Source organism: Pelophylax lessonae (genome assembly GCF_965119305.1).
Source record: "Pelophylax lessonae genome assembly, chromosome: 6".
Lineage (NCBI taxonomy): Eukaryota > Metazoa > Chordata > Amphibia > Anura > Ranidae > Pelophylax > Pelophylax lessonae.
Genome location: NC_138773.1, coordinates 296289418 through 296308597, shown reverse-complemented (window position 1 = coordinate 296308597; position 19180 = coordinate 296289418). Strand labels below are relative to the sequence as shown.

Genomic DNA, 19180 nt, shown 5'->3' with positions numbered 1-19180 from the left:
AAGTCAAAAATTAACTTTTCCTAATCCATATACAGCTGTCACATGACCCAGATCTTTCCTAGCCTGTCTGCAGGGAAACATAAACAGGAGGAGCTGCTAGTCCTCTGCGGCTCATCGATCACAAAAAAAAAAAAAAAAACAGCCTTTGGGCTACAGAGTAAAAAAAAAAATAAATGAATAGCAATAAACTGTTTTATATTGTATTTGAAATCAAATCGTTATTATTGTTTGGCAATAACATGGTGTGGGTGGATTTCTGCCAGTCACAGGCTGTGTCACACCCCCCTCCAGCCTGTGTCTTAGAATAAGAGGGAGGAGAAGCCTCCATCAATCTACATGTAATATCCCGCCCCCACTGTGTTTAGCTGGGTAGTGGGCATGGAGGAGGAGGGAGGGAGTGGGCTGTCATTTACCACTCTGTATACGCCCACATGTGTGACTCTATAGTCACATGGGCTGCTTAGCTGTGATAGGGAGGACATGCATGAATAGGTAGAAAAACACTGAAAACTGAGCATGTGTAGAGCTTCCAAAACTGCTCTGCAAAATTCCTAGCTAAATTGGGGACATGGACAGGAGGGGGAGATAGAGAAGAGCAGGATCAATCAGTTTTTTTGCAGAATACATAAACTGAATCTCATAGACTGAACAGCATGTAATACACCATTTATTAAATAGATTTTTATGATGTGGGTTCAGTGACACTTTAACCACTTGCCGCCCGCTTACTATATATATATGGCGGCAGGGTGGCTCGTACAGGCAAAACAACGTATGGATACGTTGTTTGCTTGGTGGCAGCTAGAGGGACAAGCGCGCGCCGGCGGCAGCGCGCTCCCGCCCCCGATCGTCAGTGGGGAAGCTGATGCAGCGGGCTGGCGGGTCCGATTGCCGCCTGACATCCGTGATCGCACCCCGCTGAGAGAGAAGAACGGTCGGCTGTTGTAAACACAGCTGACCTTCCTTCTCCCTGGAATGGTCACAGAGCCCATGTGATCCTTCTATATAGGATCACATGTCTTTATGGTCATTTCAGAAGCCACGCCCCCCTACAGTTCGAATCACTCCTATAGGCTCACATTTAACCCATTGATCACCCACAGGGTTAACCCCTTCCCTGCCAATGTCATTATTACAGTAAAAGTGCATATTTTTAGCGCTGATTACTGTAGTAATGTCACTGGTCCCCCCAAAAGTGTCAAAAATGTCAGTTAGGGGTCCGATCTGTCCGCTGTAATGTCGCAGTCCCGCAAAAAATCGCAGATCGCCGCCATTACTAGTAAAAAAAAAAAAAAAAAACAATAAAAATGACATAAATCTTTCCCATAGTTAGTAAACGCGATAATTTTGCGCAAATAAATCAAAATACGCTTATTGCGATTTTTTTTTTTTTTTTTTTCACAAAAATATGTAGCAGAAAAAAAATTGGCCTAAAATGTTAAAAAAAAATGTACATTTTTTTTTGGGAATGTCATATAGCAGAATGTGAAAAATATTTTTTTTCTTCAGAATTGTCGCTATTTTTTTATATATATTGTTTATAGCGCAAAAAATAAAAATCGCACAGGTGATCAAATACCACCAAAAGAAAGCTCTGTTTGTGGGATAAAAAGACATTAAGTTTATTTGGGTGCAGCATCGCACGACTGCGCAATTGTCCGTTAAAGTAACGCAATGCCGAATCGCAAAATATGGTCTGGTCAGGAAGGGGGCAAAGTAACGCAGTGCCGTATCTCTAAGAATGGCTTGAAGGGGGGTAAATTTTCCGGAGGTCAAGTGGTCACCTAGACCTAAACAAGCATTTAACCCTTGCAGTGCGAGGTCAGCATTTCTACTTTCCCCAGAGTTCAGCTTTAAGCGGCTGGAAGGTTTACGGTAACAGTTCCAGCTGTCCACAAGCTGCACACAGTGCCTGGCTAATTCATCTGGACTCCGCTAACATTGCAGCGCCCTGATGGCTCTCAAATCTAAATCTAATCAGAATCAATGACCGGGCACGACGGCCAAGCCTCTCCGGAACCACTAACAATTCGCCCTCCAGGCCCTTTCCTCTAAGAAACAAATCTCTTAATCTTCAGCGTGATGAAAGGCCTTTTAAATCGGCTGCAATCAGAGACTCGGTGATATCTCAATTACAGAACGTGCGGCCTGCTCTTTCATGAATTCAGCAGTTCAGATAAAGATTGGGCGCCAGGGTACGCTCTATTATGGGGGCGGCTGATAAATGGCGCGGCGGGATCTAGTCCTTACTCAGCAATCGCTGAGACTGGCCATAAAGGGAAAGACTGTTCTGCCCGATCCGACGAAGCCTTGACTAAAGAAACCAGAAGCAAGGGGTTGTAAGAAGAGTAAGTCCCGGTTCACACATATGCGATGCGGGAACCCTGCGAATCCACTGCGGGTTCCCACATCGCATTCACATAGTTGCCAACATTTGAAAAAAATTTCCAGGGACACTTTGCAGCACAGCTATCAACTACATACCACACCCACTTCCCTGAGGCTCCGCCCACTCCGCATAATTAATCTCCGCCTACTTATCATCAGATTATAGGGTCTACTCAATATAGAGAGAATTACAGGAAATTAAAAAAGGGAATTTCAAACTTAAGGCCAAAGTAGCAAAGTTGGAATAATTCTCCCATTCAGCTGCACTACTTCTGCGTAACATTTACGGGCAGCCGGATTAACAGGCGCTTCCAGGGACAATATAAATTACCCGGGACAGGCTCCTATTTGCCGGGACTGTCCAGGCAAAAACGGGACAGTTGGCAAGTATGCATTCAACTCGCAGGCAGTTCACACTGCCATATGCGATTCGCTGGGGGTGTCAATACAAAGTTATTGACACACCCAGATCAGTTCACATATCGCAGTGTAAACTGTCAGTTGGGACATGAATCGGATCGGTGTGAACCACCGTGCGCTCCGATTCTGGTGCAGACCCAAAAAAGGGTCCTGTGCGAGTTGTGTCCAAATCCGATGTAAATTCAGCCATACAATCTGCATGGCTGTATTTGCATCACACAGACATCGCATTTGATTTACAGAGCCTTTGCCTTCAAAACAGCATGAATTAGTCTAGGTACACTTTCACACAGTTTGTGAAGGAACTCAGCAGGTAGGTTGTTCCAAATATCTTGGGAAGCTAAGCACAGATCTTCTGTGGATGTTGGCTAATCCTTTTGTCTCTTCATGTAATCCCAGACAGACTTCATGTGCTGGGAACTCAGCCTGCTCTCCTCCAATTATTTCTCCTCCCGCAGCTCTTACGCAGCTGAGAACAGAGGGGATGTGATCACTTTGTGCACTGGTCCAAATCATTTGGTGGAGGGGGATTATGGTGTGGGGTTGCTTTTCAGGGGTTGGGCTTGGCCAATTCGTTTCCAGTGAAGGGAACTCTTAAGGCGTCAGCATACCAAAACAATTTCACGGTCCCAACTTTGTGGTAACAGTTTGGGGATGGCCCCTTCCTCTTCCAACATGACTGCGCACCAGTGCACAAAGCAAGGCCCATAAAGACATTGATGAGTGAGTTTGGTCTCAACCCGATAGAACACCTTTGGGATGAATTAGAGCTGAGATTGCGAGTCGGGTCTTCTTGTCCACATCAGTGCCTAACCTAACAAATGCACTTCTGGAAGAATGGTCAAACATTCCCATAGACACACTCCTAAACCTTGTGACAGCCTTCCCAGAAGAGTTGAAGCTGTTATAGATGGAAAGTGTGGGCCAACTCAATATTGAACCCTACGGACTAAGACTGGGATGCCATTAAAGTTCATGTGTGTGTAAAGGCAGGTGTCCCAATACTTTTGGTAATATAGTGTATAAGTATGCTGTAAGTTATATTATTAGTATTTGATTTAGGGATAAAATATTATGACTTTAATACCACTTTAAGTTTTATTATAGAATGTCCCCAACTTAAGGGCTCCCAGGGCCAACTTTCTGAGAAAGAGGGATACATTTTAGTACAATGTTTGTAGGCAAAGGACACACCCCTGCGGACCACAAATAAATGCGTACACAAAAAATGACTGGTTGTGCGCACAAGTGTGTTGTTCACCACTACTTTTCCTTTATACTGGCTATTCAAAATAAAAAATACAGTAACTCAGAGGTTTGATAAAGGGTTTCATGTAAAAAAAAAAAAAAACTCTTATACATTATTATACAGACGTATATATCAGACCACAAAGAGGGCCATGAAAGGGAAAGGAAGACAGAGGGATTTCGTTAAACCAGCCTTTTTTCAACCAGGGTGCCTTAAGACTTCTTCAGGGGTGCCTTAAGGCTTCTTCAGGGGTGCCTTGGCAAAACCCCTAAAAATAGTATACAAGCCAGCAGGTGGATGAAGCCTGACTTTTAGTTACACAAAGACACAGGTTTTCATTATGCACCATTATGACTTTCTAGACACTGGCATCCTAACATCCAATGATGTCATCAGTTGATAAGGAGGATGTCTGTTGCCTCCACAGCATCCTTGTTTGACCCTCCTGTGCCCCTCTCCTTCAGCACTGGGGTGACATTAGATGACTGATGGAGAGAAATTGAGGGAGAAGAGAAACATTGGAATACTAGTCAGTACCAGTGTGCAAAAGTGTATTTGGTTTGTAAAAATAAATCACCTCTAACGTTGGGTGTCCTACGTATGTGAATGTTGCTGCATTATGTAAAACTATTAGTTTTTACATTTTAGAATGGGGTGCCTCGAGATTGTTTATAATTTTAAAGGGTGCCCTGATTGAAAAAAGTTTGAGAAACACTGAGTTAAACAGAAGGATAGTTCCTCCAAATATGGTACAGTTAGGAGCGTGTATTTGTAAATGATGTATTCATGCATGATGCATTCAAGACATACAACATAACCTGTTTTCTTCCTTGTTCCCACCAGTTATCATTAGCCGGCAGCAGCGTCGGGTCCAACTCATGAAAATAAAACAGAGAGAGGAGCGCAAGGAGAAAAAGAAGAAGAAGAAGAAACCTCACCACCACCATCCTCATCCTCAGCACAAAACACCCCACCCGCCCGAGCCCGCCTTCCGGAGGAAGCCCACTCCTATCCGCCGATTTGATGGCGATGTCATTTCCCCAGTGAGTGATCTGTTATGTGCTATTTGATCCCCGCCCTTGTGTTATGTGGTTATGGGATAGAAATATAGGAATATAGGCATGGGCGTCCACATGGGGAGGCAAGGGAGGCCAGGTGCCCCCCCTGGAATCTCAGCTTCCCCTAAAGTGGTTGTTAAGCCACTTTATACTATCCTGTCTGGTCTGTTTAATAATCCTGTGTGCCCGTGCCCCTGTGTCCGTGTTTTAAAGAAATAAGCCATTCTTTACCAATTTTCAGAGTGCCGATTGCCACTCACGTGACCCGTCAGCTCTCTCCTCTTCCTGTCTGAAAGCTGCCTGCAGCGGGCGGGGCTGAGGATTCCCTACTGAAGCTATGTCTATAGCAGACCATGCCAGTGCTATGGGGCCCAGAAGCACAGGGGACCCACAGCCATCTACACAGTGATTTAAATAGGTAGCGATGGCATTTGACAAATACATTTGAATGAAATTACTTTATATAAAGTTTGGGAATCTTTATCCAATTGCTATGAAACAATTGGAATTCTGTGTCACTTAGAATTTTTTCACACTGGCGGAATGCTGCCATCTGGTATACAAAAAGTATCGTATAGACACGGGCTTAAGGTGCTAAATTGCTGGAAAAAAATTGGGTCAAGGGAAATGATAAGGAATAAAAATGACTTTATTGTAGAAGTACAAAGCACTTTTAACCGCTTGCCGACCGCCGCAAGTAGATATACTGCGGCGGTCAGCCCCGGCCAGGCAAAGTGACGTATATATACGTCAGTAGCCTGTGACCGGTTTGTGAGCCAATAGCGGGCGAGCGCGCGCCCGCTGAGGTGCGCGCCCGCCCCGGCTCGTTCACTGAGGAGTCCGCGCGTGTGACCGGCAGATCGGATGTCCGCCGGTCACACTACGATCGTCGGTAGAGAGGGAGAAAGGCGGGCGGCTTATGTAAACAAGCCGCCTGTCATTCTCCCCTGTGTAAATATGGAGATCAGACGGTTCTACTATGTAGAACCGTTGATCTCTGTTTTTACAATAGTAGACCTGTCCCATCACAGTTAGAATCACGCCCCTAGGACACACATAACCCCTCCCTCTCCAATACAGTTAACCCCTTCCCTGCCAGTGTCATTTTTACAGTAACAGTGCATATGTATAGCACTGATTACTGCAGTAATGTCACTGGTAACCCCAAAAGTGTCAAAAATGTCAGTCAAGGGTCCGATCTGTCCGCTGCAATGTCACAGTCCCGCAAAAAAAAACGCAGATCGCCGCCATTACTCGTTAAAAAAAAAAAAACACCAAAAATGACAAAAATCTTTCCCTTTGTTTTTGCGATTTTTTTTACCAAACATATGTAGCATAAAACAAATTGGCCGAAAATGTTAAAAAATTTTGATTTTTACATTTTTTTGGGGGGAATTTCATATAAAAAATTGTGAAAAATATTGTTATTTTTGCAAAATTGACGCTCTTTTTTTGTTTTAGCGCATGATCAAAAAATTGCACAGGTGCTCAAATGCCACCAAAAGAAAGCTCTGTTTGTGGGAAAAAAAGGACGTGAAATTTGTTTAGGTACAGCGTCACACGACCGCGCAATTGTCCGCTAAATTCACGCAGTAAAAAAATTGCAAAAAACCCCCTGGTCAGGAAGGGGGTAAAATCTTCCAGGGCTTAAGTGGTTAAAAGCCTGATAGGATATTCACTGTTGCTAAACCTATGCCACAAGTAAGGAGCAACAAAAAAACAGAAGACAAGACTACAAAGTGCCAGAAAATGGACGACCGGCCGGACGCCAGGTGCCTCCTGCTTATAGATGGGTTCCCACGACTAAAGTAATTTTAGGCTACCAAAATGTGGTTGCTAGGAGACCCTCTATTTGCAAGCCCCTGGGAGCTCGAACTACAGAAGGGAGGAGGAGGGATAGTGGGTACTGGCAGAACTGGTAAAATGGGAACAGAATGGAAAGATAAGGACCTAATTATATGATTGGCCCGATTACCATACTATTTCTATATGCCACCTGGTATAGAAGGGGCTGACAGGCGTATAGGAGGTGATGCTGCAAGCCTCCTGTTTTTCTTTTTTATCCCAAGGGGGATTTTGAATAAAAAAAAAAAAATCGCACTGCATTTGCGTACCAAGCAATTGGTTTGCAGTTGCAGAGCGTTTCCGCTGCCGCCTGCCAAATTCTGCATGCTGATTTAAAAATGCCTGTGTACGGTATAATGTCATGGGGTGGTAAAACCGTGTCTCAGCCAACTGTTTTTAAAGCTCTCCCACTGCCCATGTAAGAAAGCCCCAAACCATCTTTGAGATGTAGATGAGAGAAGAAGCCCCTAATGGTTTTGCTATGGGGCCCCATCACACAGAGGTATGGCTGACTTTACCCAGTTTAGGGTGTCTGCTGTCCCCAACGAGGAGGGGAATTTTTCTGTATGGGAGTGTGTAAGAGGGCTTGCAAATGTATGTTTAATTTCTCCAAGAGCACAAGACTCTGCCTCACTTCTTCTTTCTACCAGAAAAATAATCCTCCTGCTTGAAGTTTTAACCCTCCGCCATCTTGTGCCAGAGGCATTCTGACGTCATTCCTGACCATTGACCTTTATATCCCAAGGAAGGGATGTTCACACAAAATGTTAGAATTACTATACTTTACTGAAGTTACTTTAATATAGCATTACAATCACATCACATAGAAATACTATACGGGGTCACTTGACAGCATTTTGTCAGTCACATTAAGTGGATGAACCGCAGCAGTCACATGTGAAAGCAGCACACAGAACATCTTAGTAAGCCATCTTCTCTACTCAGTCCCTCTCCTCCTGGGGTCATCAATATTCACTCAGAGGATCGCAGTTTGCCATATGCTGGCCATAAATTTTTGAACAGGAATGTTTGTATTGAACTTTCTATGAATAGACAAATGACGTTCGAAAATTGTCTTTTGCTTTTAATATTCAATTTTAAAATTAATGGAATTTCTGAGCGATAACCACATACACTTCCCGAAAATTAGGTGATCAAGAAAAGTTTTCCTTTCTGCCCCTTAGAATTTTCCCATCACTGTAAAAACAGACATCGATTTGACCCCGCTAACGATTAGAAAATTAAATACATTTTCTTAAAACGAAAATATCCGAATAAAAAACTATACGTGTATGGCCAGCAATGGACTGTCTGTGTCCAGCTCACTGCTTAAGGGACATTCTTCCCACTGACTACCAGTTTAAGGAGCATTCTTCTCACTGACCACAAATGTAAAGAACATTCTTTCCATTGACCACCAATGTAAGGAACCTTCTTCCTACTGACCACCAATGTAAGAAACATTCTTTCCATTGACCACCAATGTAATGAGCAGTCTTCCCACTGACCATCAATGTAAGGAGAATTCTTTCCATTGACCACCAATGTAAAGAACCTTCTTCCTACTAACCACCAATGTAAGGGGCATTCTTCCTACTGACCAATAATGTAAGGAGCATTCTTTCCATTGACCACCAATGTAAGGAACATTCTTCCTACTGACCACAAATGTAAGGAACATTGTTCCCACTACAACCAATGTAAGGAACATTCTTCCTACTGACCACCAATGTAAGGGGCATTCTTCCTACTGACCACCAATGTAAGGAACATTCTTACTACTGACCACCAATGTAAGGGGCATTCTTCCTACTGACCACCAATGTAAGGGGCATTCTTCCCATTGACCACCAATGTATGGAACCTTCTTCCTACTGACCACCAATGTAAGGGGAATTCTTCCTACTGACTATCAATGTAAGGAGCATTCTTCCCACTGACCACCAATATAAGGAACCTTCTTCCTACTGACCACCAATTTAGTTAACATTCTTCCTACTAACCACCAATGTAAGGAGCATTCTTCCCAATTTTTCTTTATTAAAAATCTTGCAATCAATAAGCATAAAATCAATAAACATAAATAAATATATACATATTTACATAAAAAGGGAAAAATATATGGCAAAGTCTACTCTGAAACAAAGAATGGCTTTACAGCAAAAACAAAACTCACATCATGATTATGTCATACCGGGGAAAATAATCTTAGTAAGACTCACACCACTACACCAGACATCAAATCTGCGAGGTAAAGAAACAAAACTACCCCCATTATGCATGCAGCCCTTCTTCAAAAAGAAGATATTGACCTAAAAAAGATAAGGGAGTGAAAGAAAGAGTATAGGAAAAAAGCTCCTCACCCAGAGATGGACAGTTCACCAAAGGCAGGGCTGATATTCCTCCACCTCCTTATCCAGGCCGCTCGAGGCTCCCTGCCCTTCTGAAGACCCCAAATCTTCCCAACCTCACTCAGAATATCGTGCACCACCACTTCAACATGGAGGACTTTCTTCGGCAGGGTAATATGGCACCGTGCATTCCACGTGAAGTAACGGACAACTATACTAACTACAAAAAGTGTATCCAAATCAAAATCCCAGCAAGTCGGGAATGCCCCGTACAACCAGTCCGCATAACTCATGTGATAGAGAAAGGGGATGCCTAAAGCCCTCCCTACCCTTTTATACACCTCTATGTTACAGGGACACTGGAGCAAAAAGTGGTCCTTAGACTCCACTGTACCAACACACTCTGCTCTAGGACAATCCCAATCATCCACAGGGCGATGCTTCAGGTTTTCACTCACATAGAGCCTTCCATGGAAAGCGAGCTAGGCTTGATCCTTAAACTTCAAAGGGATTCTTCCCAAATTGATTAAACCCCTCCCTCATTATGGAGCCTGGGCAATCCCTTAAGGCCAGTGCTAACATATTACTAAGAGTGTACTTTAAAAAGAGCAGAGAAAAGAAAACTATAGGGTTGACCATTCCTAGGCCACCCTTCCGCCTGAACAGGTAAGTTACATTGCGTTTGATGCGGTTCAGCCTATTGCCCCATAACAGTTGGAAAAAGCAGCTGTACACCCTTGCATAGAGAGATTCTGGCAAGATACAGCAAAGCTGACATATAAAAAGATTGGGATCAGGTAAGTTTTGATCAAGTCAACACTCTCCATCAAGGAAAGTTTCCATTTCTTCCAGCTTGCTACTTTGGCATTGGCATCCACCAACCTGCTTTCCCAATTTCGATGACCATAGTCACCAGGACCAAATTTGATGCCCATCAATTTAATTTCCTGCTGGGGCTCTGGGAAGGCAGATGGAAGTTTAAAGCTTTCACCCTCCTCGCCCATCCAGAAAACTTCACTCTTTTCAAGGTTGACTTTAGCGCCAGAAGCCTTGTGTACTGCTCTATCACAGAGACCACCTCCTGCGCCTCCTCCATCCTAGAGATAATAACAGACACATCATCGGCATAGGCCACAACCTTTAAAGATGGCAAGCCAGTAATGCCCAAAGGCACCCCGCACAATTAACACCCTCTAACCTTCTTATGAAGGGGTCAATTGGGAATGCATATAGCAGGGGGCTCAAAGGACACCCCTGGCTCACACCAGAGCCAACCTCAAAAGGCCGTCCAACCCAACCATTAACAAGTGGGAAGCTCTCAGCCCCTTTATATAATGTTTTCAGCCAATTTATAAACCTCCCCTGCAGGCCGTATCTACCAAGCAGCAAATACAGGTACTCATGATTGATTTGATCAAAAGCCTGATCCAATGCCAGAAAGTGCTTTCTCCATCCAGCAGCCCTGCATCGCTCCAAAGCTTCCCGGACAGCTAAAACTGCTGAAAAGGTACTTCTACCTTGGACCGAGCAGTGCTGATGATTGGACAACTAATTGCCTGCTACTGACAACAAGCGCCAAAAAAGAATCTTCGCCAAGATCTTTCTATCAACATTGAGAAGACTGATGGGGTGCCAGTTTTCAATCATTGAAGGGTCTTTATCTTTTGACAGAAGAATCACAGTGGATTGCCTCATGGCGGGAGGGGGCGAACCCTCTGATAGACGGCTGGTATAAACCTCCACTAAAAAGGGAGCTAGAATGGACTTTAAACACTTATAAAATTCAGCTGTCAATCAATCTGGCCAAGGTGATTTTTTTGGTAGCCAGCTACTCTATAGCACAAACTACCTCATCAAGTGAAATTGGTTCTGTCAAATCTATCAAAGGCAATGTACCATTTCCCAATCCTGGAGAAGAATCCAGAAAGCTTTGCATCCTGTCCTGACTAAGGTCCTTTCTTCCCAGAAGATTTGCGTAATATGACTTGAAGATCTCCAGGATCCCTGATCTGGACTTCACCAGGGAACCTGTACTATCCCTCAGGCTTATGACCATCTTAACTGCTATGCCTTGCTTATAGTTCCGGTAAGGATCAGGCGAGTGATATTTCCCATAATCTCTCTCCGGAACCAAGGAGGCATGCCGGTCGTATTGACACTTCCTAAGAAGAAGCTTCACCTTCTCCCCTGGATCTCCTCCATACGAGACAAGTAGATAAAGCTTCCTCTGCAAATGCTGGTAGGCAATGTACATACCAAGCTGCTTTTTCTTAATTATGGCCTTGAAAAGTCCAATCGCCCTTTGTTTCACAAGCTCCCACCACTCTGACCTACTGCTGCAAAAGTCCAGAATAGAAACTTGTGCCTGAAAATAATCCTCAAAGGATTGTCTTACCTCTGCATCTCCCAGGAGAGCCAAATTCAGTTTCCAAGTACCCCTTCCTCTGGGTGGAGTGTCCGAGGCATTCAGAGTCACAGACAGCATATAGTGGTCAGAAAACTCCACGCCCTGAACTCAGGAGCTGAGAAAGCGGAGTTCTCCTTTAAAAAAAACCTATCTATCCTACTCTGACTATTTCCTCTCTGAAACGTGAATCCCGTGCTGCCAGGGCAGTGCTTAATGTGCACATCTACCAGGCCTGCTTGTCTAACCATATCTCTAAGAAAAACGCTATAGTATATGGTGTAAGTTTCCTCCAAAGACAACCTGCTGGGTTGTAAAAAGGAAGAGCTTGATCTTTGTGAGGAGGCATTTCCTGTCCCATTTTGACTGCGGTCCATAGATATTGATCAGGCGCAGGTCCTGCCCCCGAACAGAGACCTCTAAGACCATGCATCTTCCCATTTCTACCTCAATTACCCGCCACCACTATACCATATCAGTTTCAAAAAGCACCGCAACTCCGCTGCAAGGCTCAGCCGCAAGAGACCAAACGTAGGCACCGCATCTCCACTCCCTTTTTGCTAGATGGACATTGGCCAAAGTATTGAGCCAGGTCTCTTGCAGAAATAAAATCTCAGCATCAAATTCACTGACCAAAAATAAGACAATATCACAAGCTCTTGCAGATTTAATGCTGGCGACAATGGTCGCCACCTTTATCGGAGCGGGAACTGCCATCAAGATGATTGGGGTAGTTGTTTCTTAATCTCTACCACACTCTCATCACCCAAAACAGCTCTCTTCAGGCTATGTGACTCCCCCTCATCCAAAGATGATAAAGAAATAGACTAATCTGATACCAACTCACTCCCTGATAAAACAGAAAATTGTGTTGCCAAGAGGAACCCCTGCTGGGTCTGACTGTAAGGAAGAAATTACTTTACTTATCTTCCTCTTCATCCTCTGAATTCTCCTCAACAGAGGGTGAGACATGGGACATGGACACCCCTCCCTCAACCCCATCGACCCCATCACCATCCAGCACCCCTACACTCTCTTGGCCACATTTGCGCTGTCGAGGGACAGGGACTAAAGGTGGACTAGGCAGAGAGGGAAGATCCGCTAAACCCGCCCCCCCAGCAGCTTCTGCTAGTCTGGAGGATCTATGCACAGTAGATGTAGGAAAAACCATAGGAGGGGCAACAACAGTTTCCTCCCTAGCTTCAGCTGCTTCATCCTCTTTATCAAGCCTCTGCAGCTCAGTCTCCAATCCTGGCAAGTTATGTGCCTCTGGGCACTGGCTATTTGGATGACCCAGCTGTTGGCACAAATTGCACTGAATCTGGGTGCATTCTCTGGCCAAATGGCCTAAATCCTGGCACAGTGAGCACTTCTTGATAGTGCAGGAGAATGCAAAGTGGCCTTTATCACTACATTTATTACAAACCTTAGGCTGACCCTGGTAGAAAATGGTCAGCTTATTCCCAGAAAGGCTGAGCAGGACGGGGCTGAACTACATTGTCCAGCACCCTCAATTTTAGTGGCACTGTCCAGGCCCCTGTCCATATCACATTCCTCCCACTGTTTACCAATGTAAGGGAAATCCTTCCCACTAATCTCCAAAGTAAGGAACATTCTTCCCACTGACCCCCAATGTAAGGAACATTCTTCCCACTGACCACTAATGTAAGGGACATTCTTCTCACTGACCACCAGTGTAAGAGGCATTCTTCCCACTGACCACCAATGTGAGGAACATTCTTCCCACTGACCACCAATGTAATAAGCATTCCTCCCATTGACCACTAATGTAAGGAACATTTATCCTACTGACCACCAATGAAAGGAGCATTCTTCCCGCTGACCACCAATGTAATATGCATTCTTCCCACTAACCATTTAACTAATGTACCATGAGCTGTTGATATAGTAATTATTAGGAGGGGTTCCCTGAGCCTGGAAAGCTGAAGGACTCAGTTCTTCTTTAACCACTTCCTGCCGGCCATGTGCATATATGGCAGAACAGCAGTGGGCTTCATCGCCATGCTGCATTATATATATGCATACAGCCAGCTTCCCAGTTATGTGCTGACAAGAAATATGGGCCAGGTCCCATCAGCTGGGATTGATTAATATACAGCCTAATACATACAATTCTCCTGCTCTCTGCCCCCCTCTCCCACCCCCCCCCCCCTAGCACTCTGCATTACACTGCTGCCCTACACAGACTCATCATTGGATCTCACTTCCTTATCCAGCCATGTGCTCAAGTTTCGTGCTCGCTCCCACCGTCTGTGATCAGCGTTGCCATTGGAAATCCCCTCCTCCTTCACCTCCTGCTCTCTGCACGACTCCCGGGGCCTCCCTCTGAGTTCATAGGAGCCAGAACTACAGAGGAGGCATCGGGTATCATATCAATCAGTCAATACTGTCAGCGTGCACTGAGAAAAACACTGGAAACAACATTGGGCAGTACACATCCGCCACAATGTTGATTTGCAGCAGAACCCCTGGGGACCACCAAAACCACTGGTTGCCAACCGCTGCACTAAACACATGTTTTTGACCAGTGAGCCCTTAGAAATAATTGAGCCCGCCCATGGAATCAACTACCAGTAGAGGTATGGCACTTTTCCACTGCAAGTCCTGGCTCGGCTCTACTCTGCCCTGTTTGCTTTTCCACTGCTGATAACGCATGGTACGATGTTGGAACGGTTCGGTACGGTACGGTACGGTATGGTTTGCTTTTCCACTAAAGTAGTACTAAAGTTAAGTGGGTGGGATAACAACAGGGTGGGTGGGATTCTCTGACCAATCAGTGGCTAGTAGTGACTGCATGCAAAGGATTGTGGGATATGGTACCGGGTATGGTACCTTTTGGAACCACAATCGAGGTGGTACTGTTTTTGAGAGCCGTACCATTCGGTTCCATGCAGTGGAAAAGCGCCACCGTACCGTACCGAACCGTTCCTACACTATACCATGCGGTACCAGCAGTGGAAAAGCACAAAAGCGAGCCGAACCGTTCGGTTCCATGCAGTGGAAAAGCGCCGCCGTACCATACCGTACCGAACCGTTCCTTCACTATACCATGCGGTACCAGCAGTGGAAAAGCACAAAAGCGAGCCGAACCGTTTGGTTCCATGCAGTGGAAAAGCGCCAGTAGTGAGACAGTCAACAGTAAATGGCTTCAAACATGCTTGGAACAAACATAGATCTGCACCCAGACAATAAAGTTACCCCAAACCCCCCTCCCCCCCCAAAAAAAAGCCAAGCAAACAGGGGCAGACTCGATGGATTACTCGTTCTTTTTCTGCTGTCACTTTTCTATGTTTCTAAATAATCAAATATGTTTTTAGTTGATGCTTATCTCCCTCTTCCTCTGCAGAGTTACATTCAGAGTTTCCGAGACCAGCAGTCGGGTTCTTCTCGAGGCCGGATCACTGGAGCTCACACGGTGGTGGACCTGGACTATGACTGTGGATCCCGCGTGCCGCTGACTGCGGGAGCGGCCTCGGCTGTCCGCGTATAGCACAGAATGAAGAAAGCGGGGAGGAAGGGTAGGAAGAAAAACAAAAATTGGGGTCAGTCCGACACTCAGGCATTGCGCTGTAAGAACTCCATCAGGGAGATCCATCACCCATCGCAACATTCCGACAACTGTGCCGGCACAACGAGGAGCATCAGGACACTTCATAAACTGCGTCCTCTCTGCATTGACTCCCACCTACCTCTCTACAGTAACTCATCACATAGCCATTCCTACCTACCTCCCTGCACTGCTACTTCAAGACCTCTCCCTATGTGGGCCTTCTCCGAACCCCTCTGTCTTTGAGACTGAATCCACCGGATGACCCAGCCAGGCAGTACGCTTTTGTGCCTACACCCCCATCGACCTTCGTCTCCAAGCTTCTGCTTTCCTGAGCCTATTACAATGTCATCTGCTGGCCAAGTATAGTAACTCCGGGGCATGTTTTTTTTTTTTTTTCAGTGTACAAACAGACTCGTGTACATCGTGTATATTCTGCAGAAAATGATCAAAGTTATAAGGAGACTCAAAACTTGAAGGATCCAACAGGAGAGGCGAAAAACCTTCATTTTCAGGAAAAAAAAGCCACAAGACTGATTTGGTTGGGTGTATTAGACTTTTCTGGAGCTTTTCAATGGATGATTTTTAAATTATTGTTATGGGTGGGGAGGGTGGCAGAACGTGGCGTGTTTCAGGTGTGTGTTGCGGTGTGGTTGTTGATGAGGGACATCACCAAAAACAAAAAGACGCAGACACAGTTTAACAGTCTCATGTAATTCATTCTTCGACCTCATATAGGAAGTTTACTCATATTTTATAATATGCATCACAAAATGGAAGTCCATCTTAGCAATGGCTCGCGGATGGTTTGTAAATCCGGGGATAAGTACATGTTGCCAGGAAAGGTGCATGTTGCGGTATATCCTCACTGAAAACCTGGCCTTAAGTTGGCCGTACACTAGTAGAACTTTGTACGAAACGTCTTGTTTTAACAATGTTTGTTCAATTTTAGCGGAGTCAAATTGATGTACGTTTTCTATGACAGCGAGGTGAAAATTCTTCCTTTTAAGTGAAGTTTTCATTCAAAATTTCAAACAACATTTGTTAAACCATCGAGTAGTCATGCACCAAAATTAAAATTCTGGTGCCGAAATTGAAACCAAAAATTCGGGATGCACTTGGCCAAAAACCAAAACCGAAATGGACAGTTTTTATTTTTATTTTTTTAAAGAATTGAATGTGGCTAGCGTTTTTGCACTGAAGTCAATGGGATGCGATATTGCATTGAACTCAATAGGGGCCTTTTTGCATTGAAGTCAGTGGGACGTGATTTTGCATTGAACTCACTAGGGAACATTTTTACACTGAAGTCAGTGGATATATTTTCATTGAAGTCAATGGGCGTTTTTGAATTGAAGTCCGTTCTGAAACCGAAATGGACAGTTTTAAAAAAAATTTGAATTAATGTGGCTTGCGTTTTTGCTTTGAAGTCAATAGGGGCAATTTTGCATTGCAGTCAAGAGGCTTCATTTTTGCATTGAAGTAAGTGGGGACGCGATTTTGATTGTAAATCAATGGGACGCGGTTTTGCTTTGAAGTCACTAGGGGGCGTTTTTGCATTGAAGTCACTAGGGGACATTTTTGCATTGAAGTCAGTGGGACGCAATTTTGCATTAGAGTCAATGGGACACGATTTTGCATTGAAATCAATAGGATGTGGTTTTGCATTGAAGTCACTAGGGGGCGTTTTTGCATTGAAGTCACTAGGGGGCTTTTATGCATTGAAGTCAGTGGGACGCAATTTCTCACTGAAGTCAATGGGACGCGATTATGCATTAAAAATCAATGGGACGCGGTTTTGCATTGAAGTCACTAGGGGGCGTTTTTCCATTGAAGTCACTAGGAGGCGTTTTTGCATTGAAGTCAGTGGGATGCTATTTTTCATTGAAGTCAGTGGGACACGATTTTACATTGAAGTCAATGGGACGCAGTTTTGCATTGAAGTCACTAGGGGGCGTTTTTGCATTGAAGTCACTAGGGGGCATTTTTACATTGAAGTCAGTGGATGTTTTTGCATTGAAGTCAATGGGCGTTTTTGCATTGAAGTCCTTTCTGAAACCGAAATAGACAATTAAAAAAAAATTTTTTTAAATTTAATTAATGTGGCTGGCTTTTATGCTTTGAAGTCAATAGGACGCGATTTTCGCATTAAAGTCAAGAGGCTTAATTTTTGCATTGAAATAAGTGGAGACGCTATTTTGATTTGAAGTCAATTGGACGTGGTTTTGCTTTGAAGTCACTAGAGGGCGTTTTTGCATTGAAATCAGTGGGAGGCAATTTTGCATTGAAGTCAATGGGACGCAATTTTGCATTGAAATCAATAGGACGCGGTTTTGCATTGACGTCACTAGGGGGCTATTTTTCATTTAAGTCACTAGGGGGCATTTTTGTATTGAAGTCAGTGGGATGCAATTTCGCATTAAAGTCAATGGGACACGGTTTTGCATTGAAGTCACTAGGGGGTGTTTTTGCATTGAAGTCAGTGGGACGCTATTTTGAATTGAAGTTAATGGGACGCGGTTTTGCAATGAAGTCACTAGGGGGTGTTTTTGCATTGAAGTCAGTGGGACGCAATTTTGCATTGAGGTCAATGGGACGCGATTTTGCATTGAAATAGCCCTATTTTCGTCCGATAATTTTCGGTGGCCGATATATTGGTGCATCCCTACCATCGACTTTACTATTACGACTTTACAGAGAATTTTTGTTCGAAAATCTACTAGTGTATAGCACAGCTTTATTTATCATACTGTCTGAAGGAGGACCTGGCCTTTGTGCAACCATTGCAGTTAGGCGTGGTAGGTTGATTTCAGACATTTTGATGAATGTGGGCCTGGGTATCCTGTGCAGTCACCCCAATCAAATATCACCTTCTATTAGACACTGCAAATCTGTTGAATGCTTAATTCTGATCTACTTCTCTGAGGCTAAAGCTGGCTACACATGTTACAATGGGATTGTACAGACTTCATTAGATTTATCAACACCTATACAGGGTGAGAGCCTAGCGGATTGGATGTATATCAAATGGATTTTTGGATAGGTGTTCCCACTGTATAGTTGTGATTGGACTCCAGGCCCCCAAACATCCATTTAAATATATTCCTTAACCACTTTACCACCGGAGGATTTAGCTGTCTTACGTCCAGGCCACTTTTTGCGATTCGGCATTGTGCGACTTTAACTGACAATTGCGCGGTCGTGCGACGCCGTACCCAAACAAAATTTGCGTCCTTTTTTTCCCATAAACAGAGCTTTCTTTTGGTGGTATTTGATCACCTGTGCGATTTTTACTTTTTGCGCTATAAACAAAAAATGAGCGTGAATTTTGAAAAAATAACAATATTTTCACATTTTTTTATATGAAATTTGCCCCCAAAAAAATGTAAAAATCTAAATTCTTTTACATTTTTGGCCAATTTGTTTTCTGCTACCTATGTTCGGTAAAATAAATCACAATAAGCGTATTTTGATTGGTTTGCGCAAAAGTTATTGCGTTTACTAACTAAGGGAAAGATTTCTGTCATTTTTGGTGTTTTTTTTTTATCGAGTAATGGCGGCGATCTGCGATTTTTTTGCGGGACTGCGACATTGCGGCGGACAGATCGGACCCTTGACTGACATTTTTGACACTTTTGGGGTTACCAGTGACATTACTGCAGTAATCAGTTCTATAAATATGCACTGTTACTGTAAAAATGACACTGGCAGGAAAGGGGTTAATTTTATTGGAGAGGGAGGGGTTAATGTATGCCTGGTGCTTACTGACGTGTGTGGGGGGAGGTGACTATGTGACACAGGGACAGATCGCAGGTTCAGGTGAATCCTGTAATCTGTCACTGTTTGTCACTTAGGAGATCCGCCCGCTTTGTTTACACAAGTGGGCGGATCTCCACA

The 19180-nt window shown here is 44.2% G+C and overlaps 1 protein-coding gene across 2 annotated transcripts in view; it reads left to right on the top strand.

Annotated features, from left to right (window-relative positions):
• TMEM198 (transmembrane protein 198) overlaps nt 1-16082 on the top strand; it is a 92634-nt gene extending 76552 nt beyond the window's left edge. For both annotated transcript variants that reach the window (XM_082260946.1, XM_082260947.1), the window contains exons 4-5: nt 4901-5100; nt 15083-16082. In XM_082260946.1, coding sequence (XP_082117072.1) covers nt 4901-5100; nt 15083-15226 — 344 coding nt within the window. In that variant the 3' untranslated portion in view covers nt 15227-16082. The remainder of the gene's footprint in view (nt 1-4900; nt 5101-15082) is intronic.
• The last annotated feature ends 3098 nt before the right edge of the window (nt 16083-19180 follow it).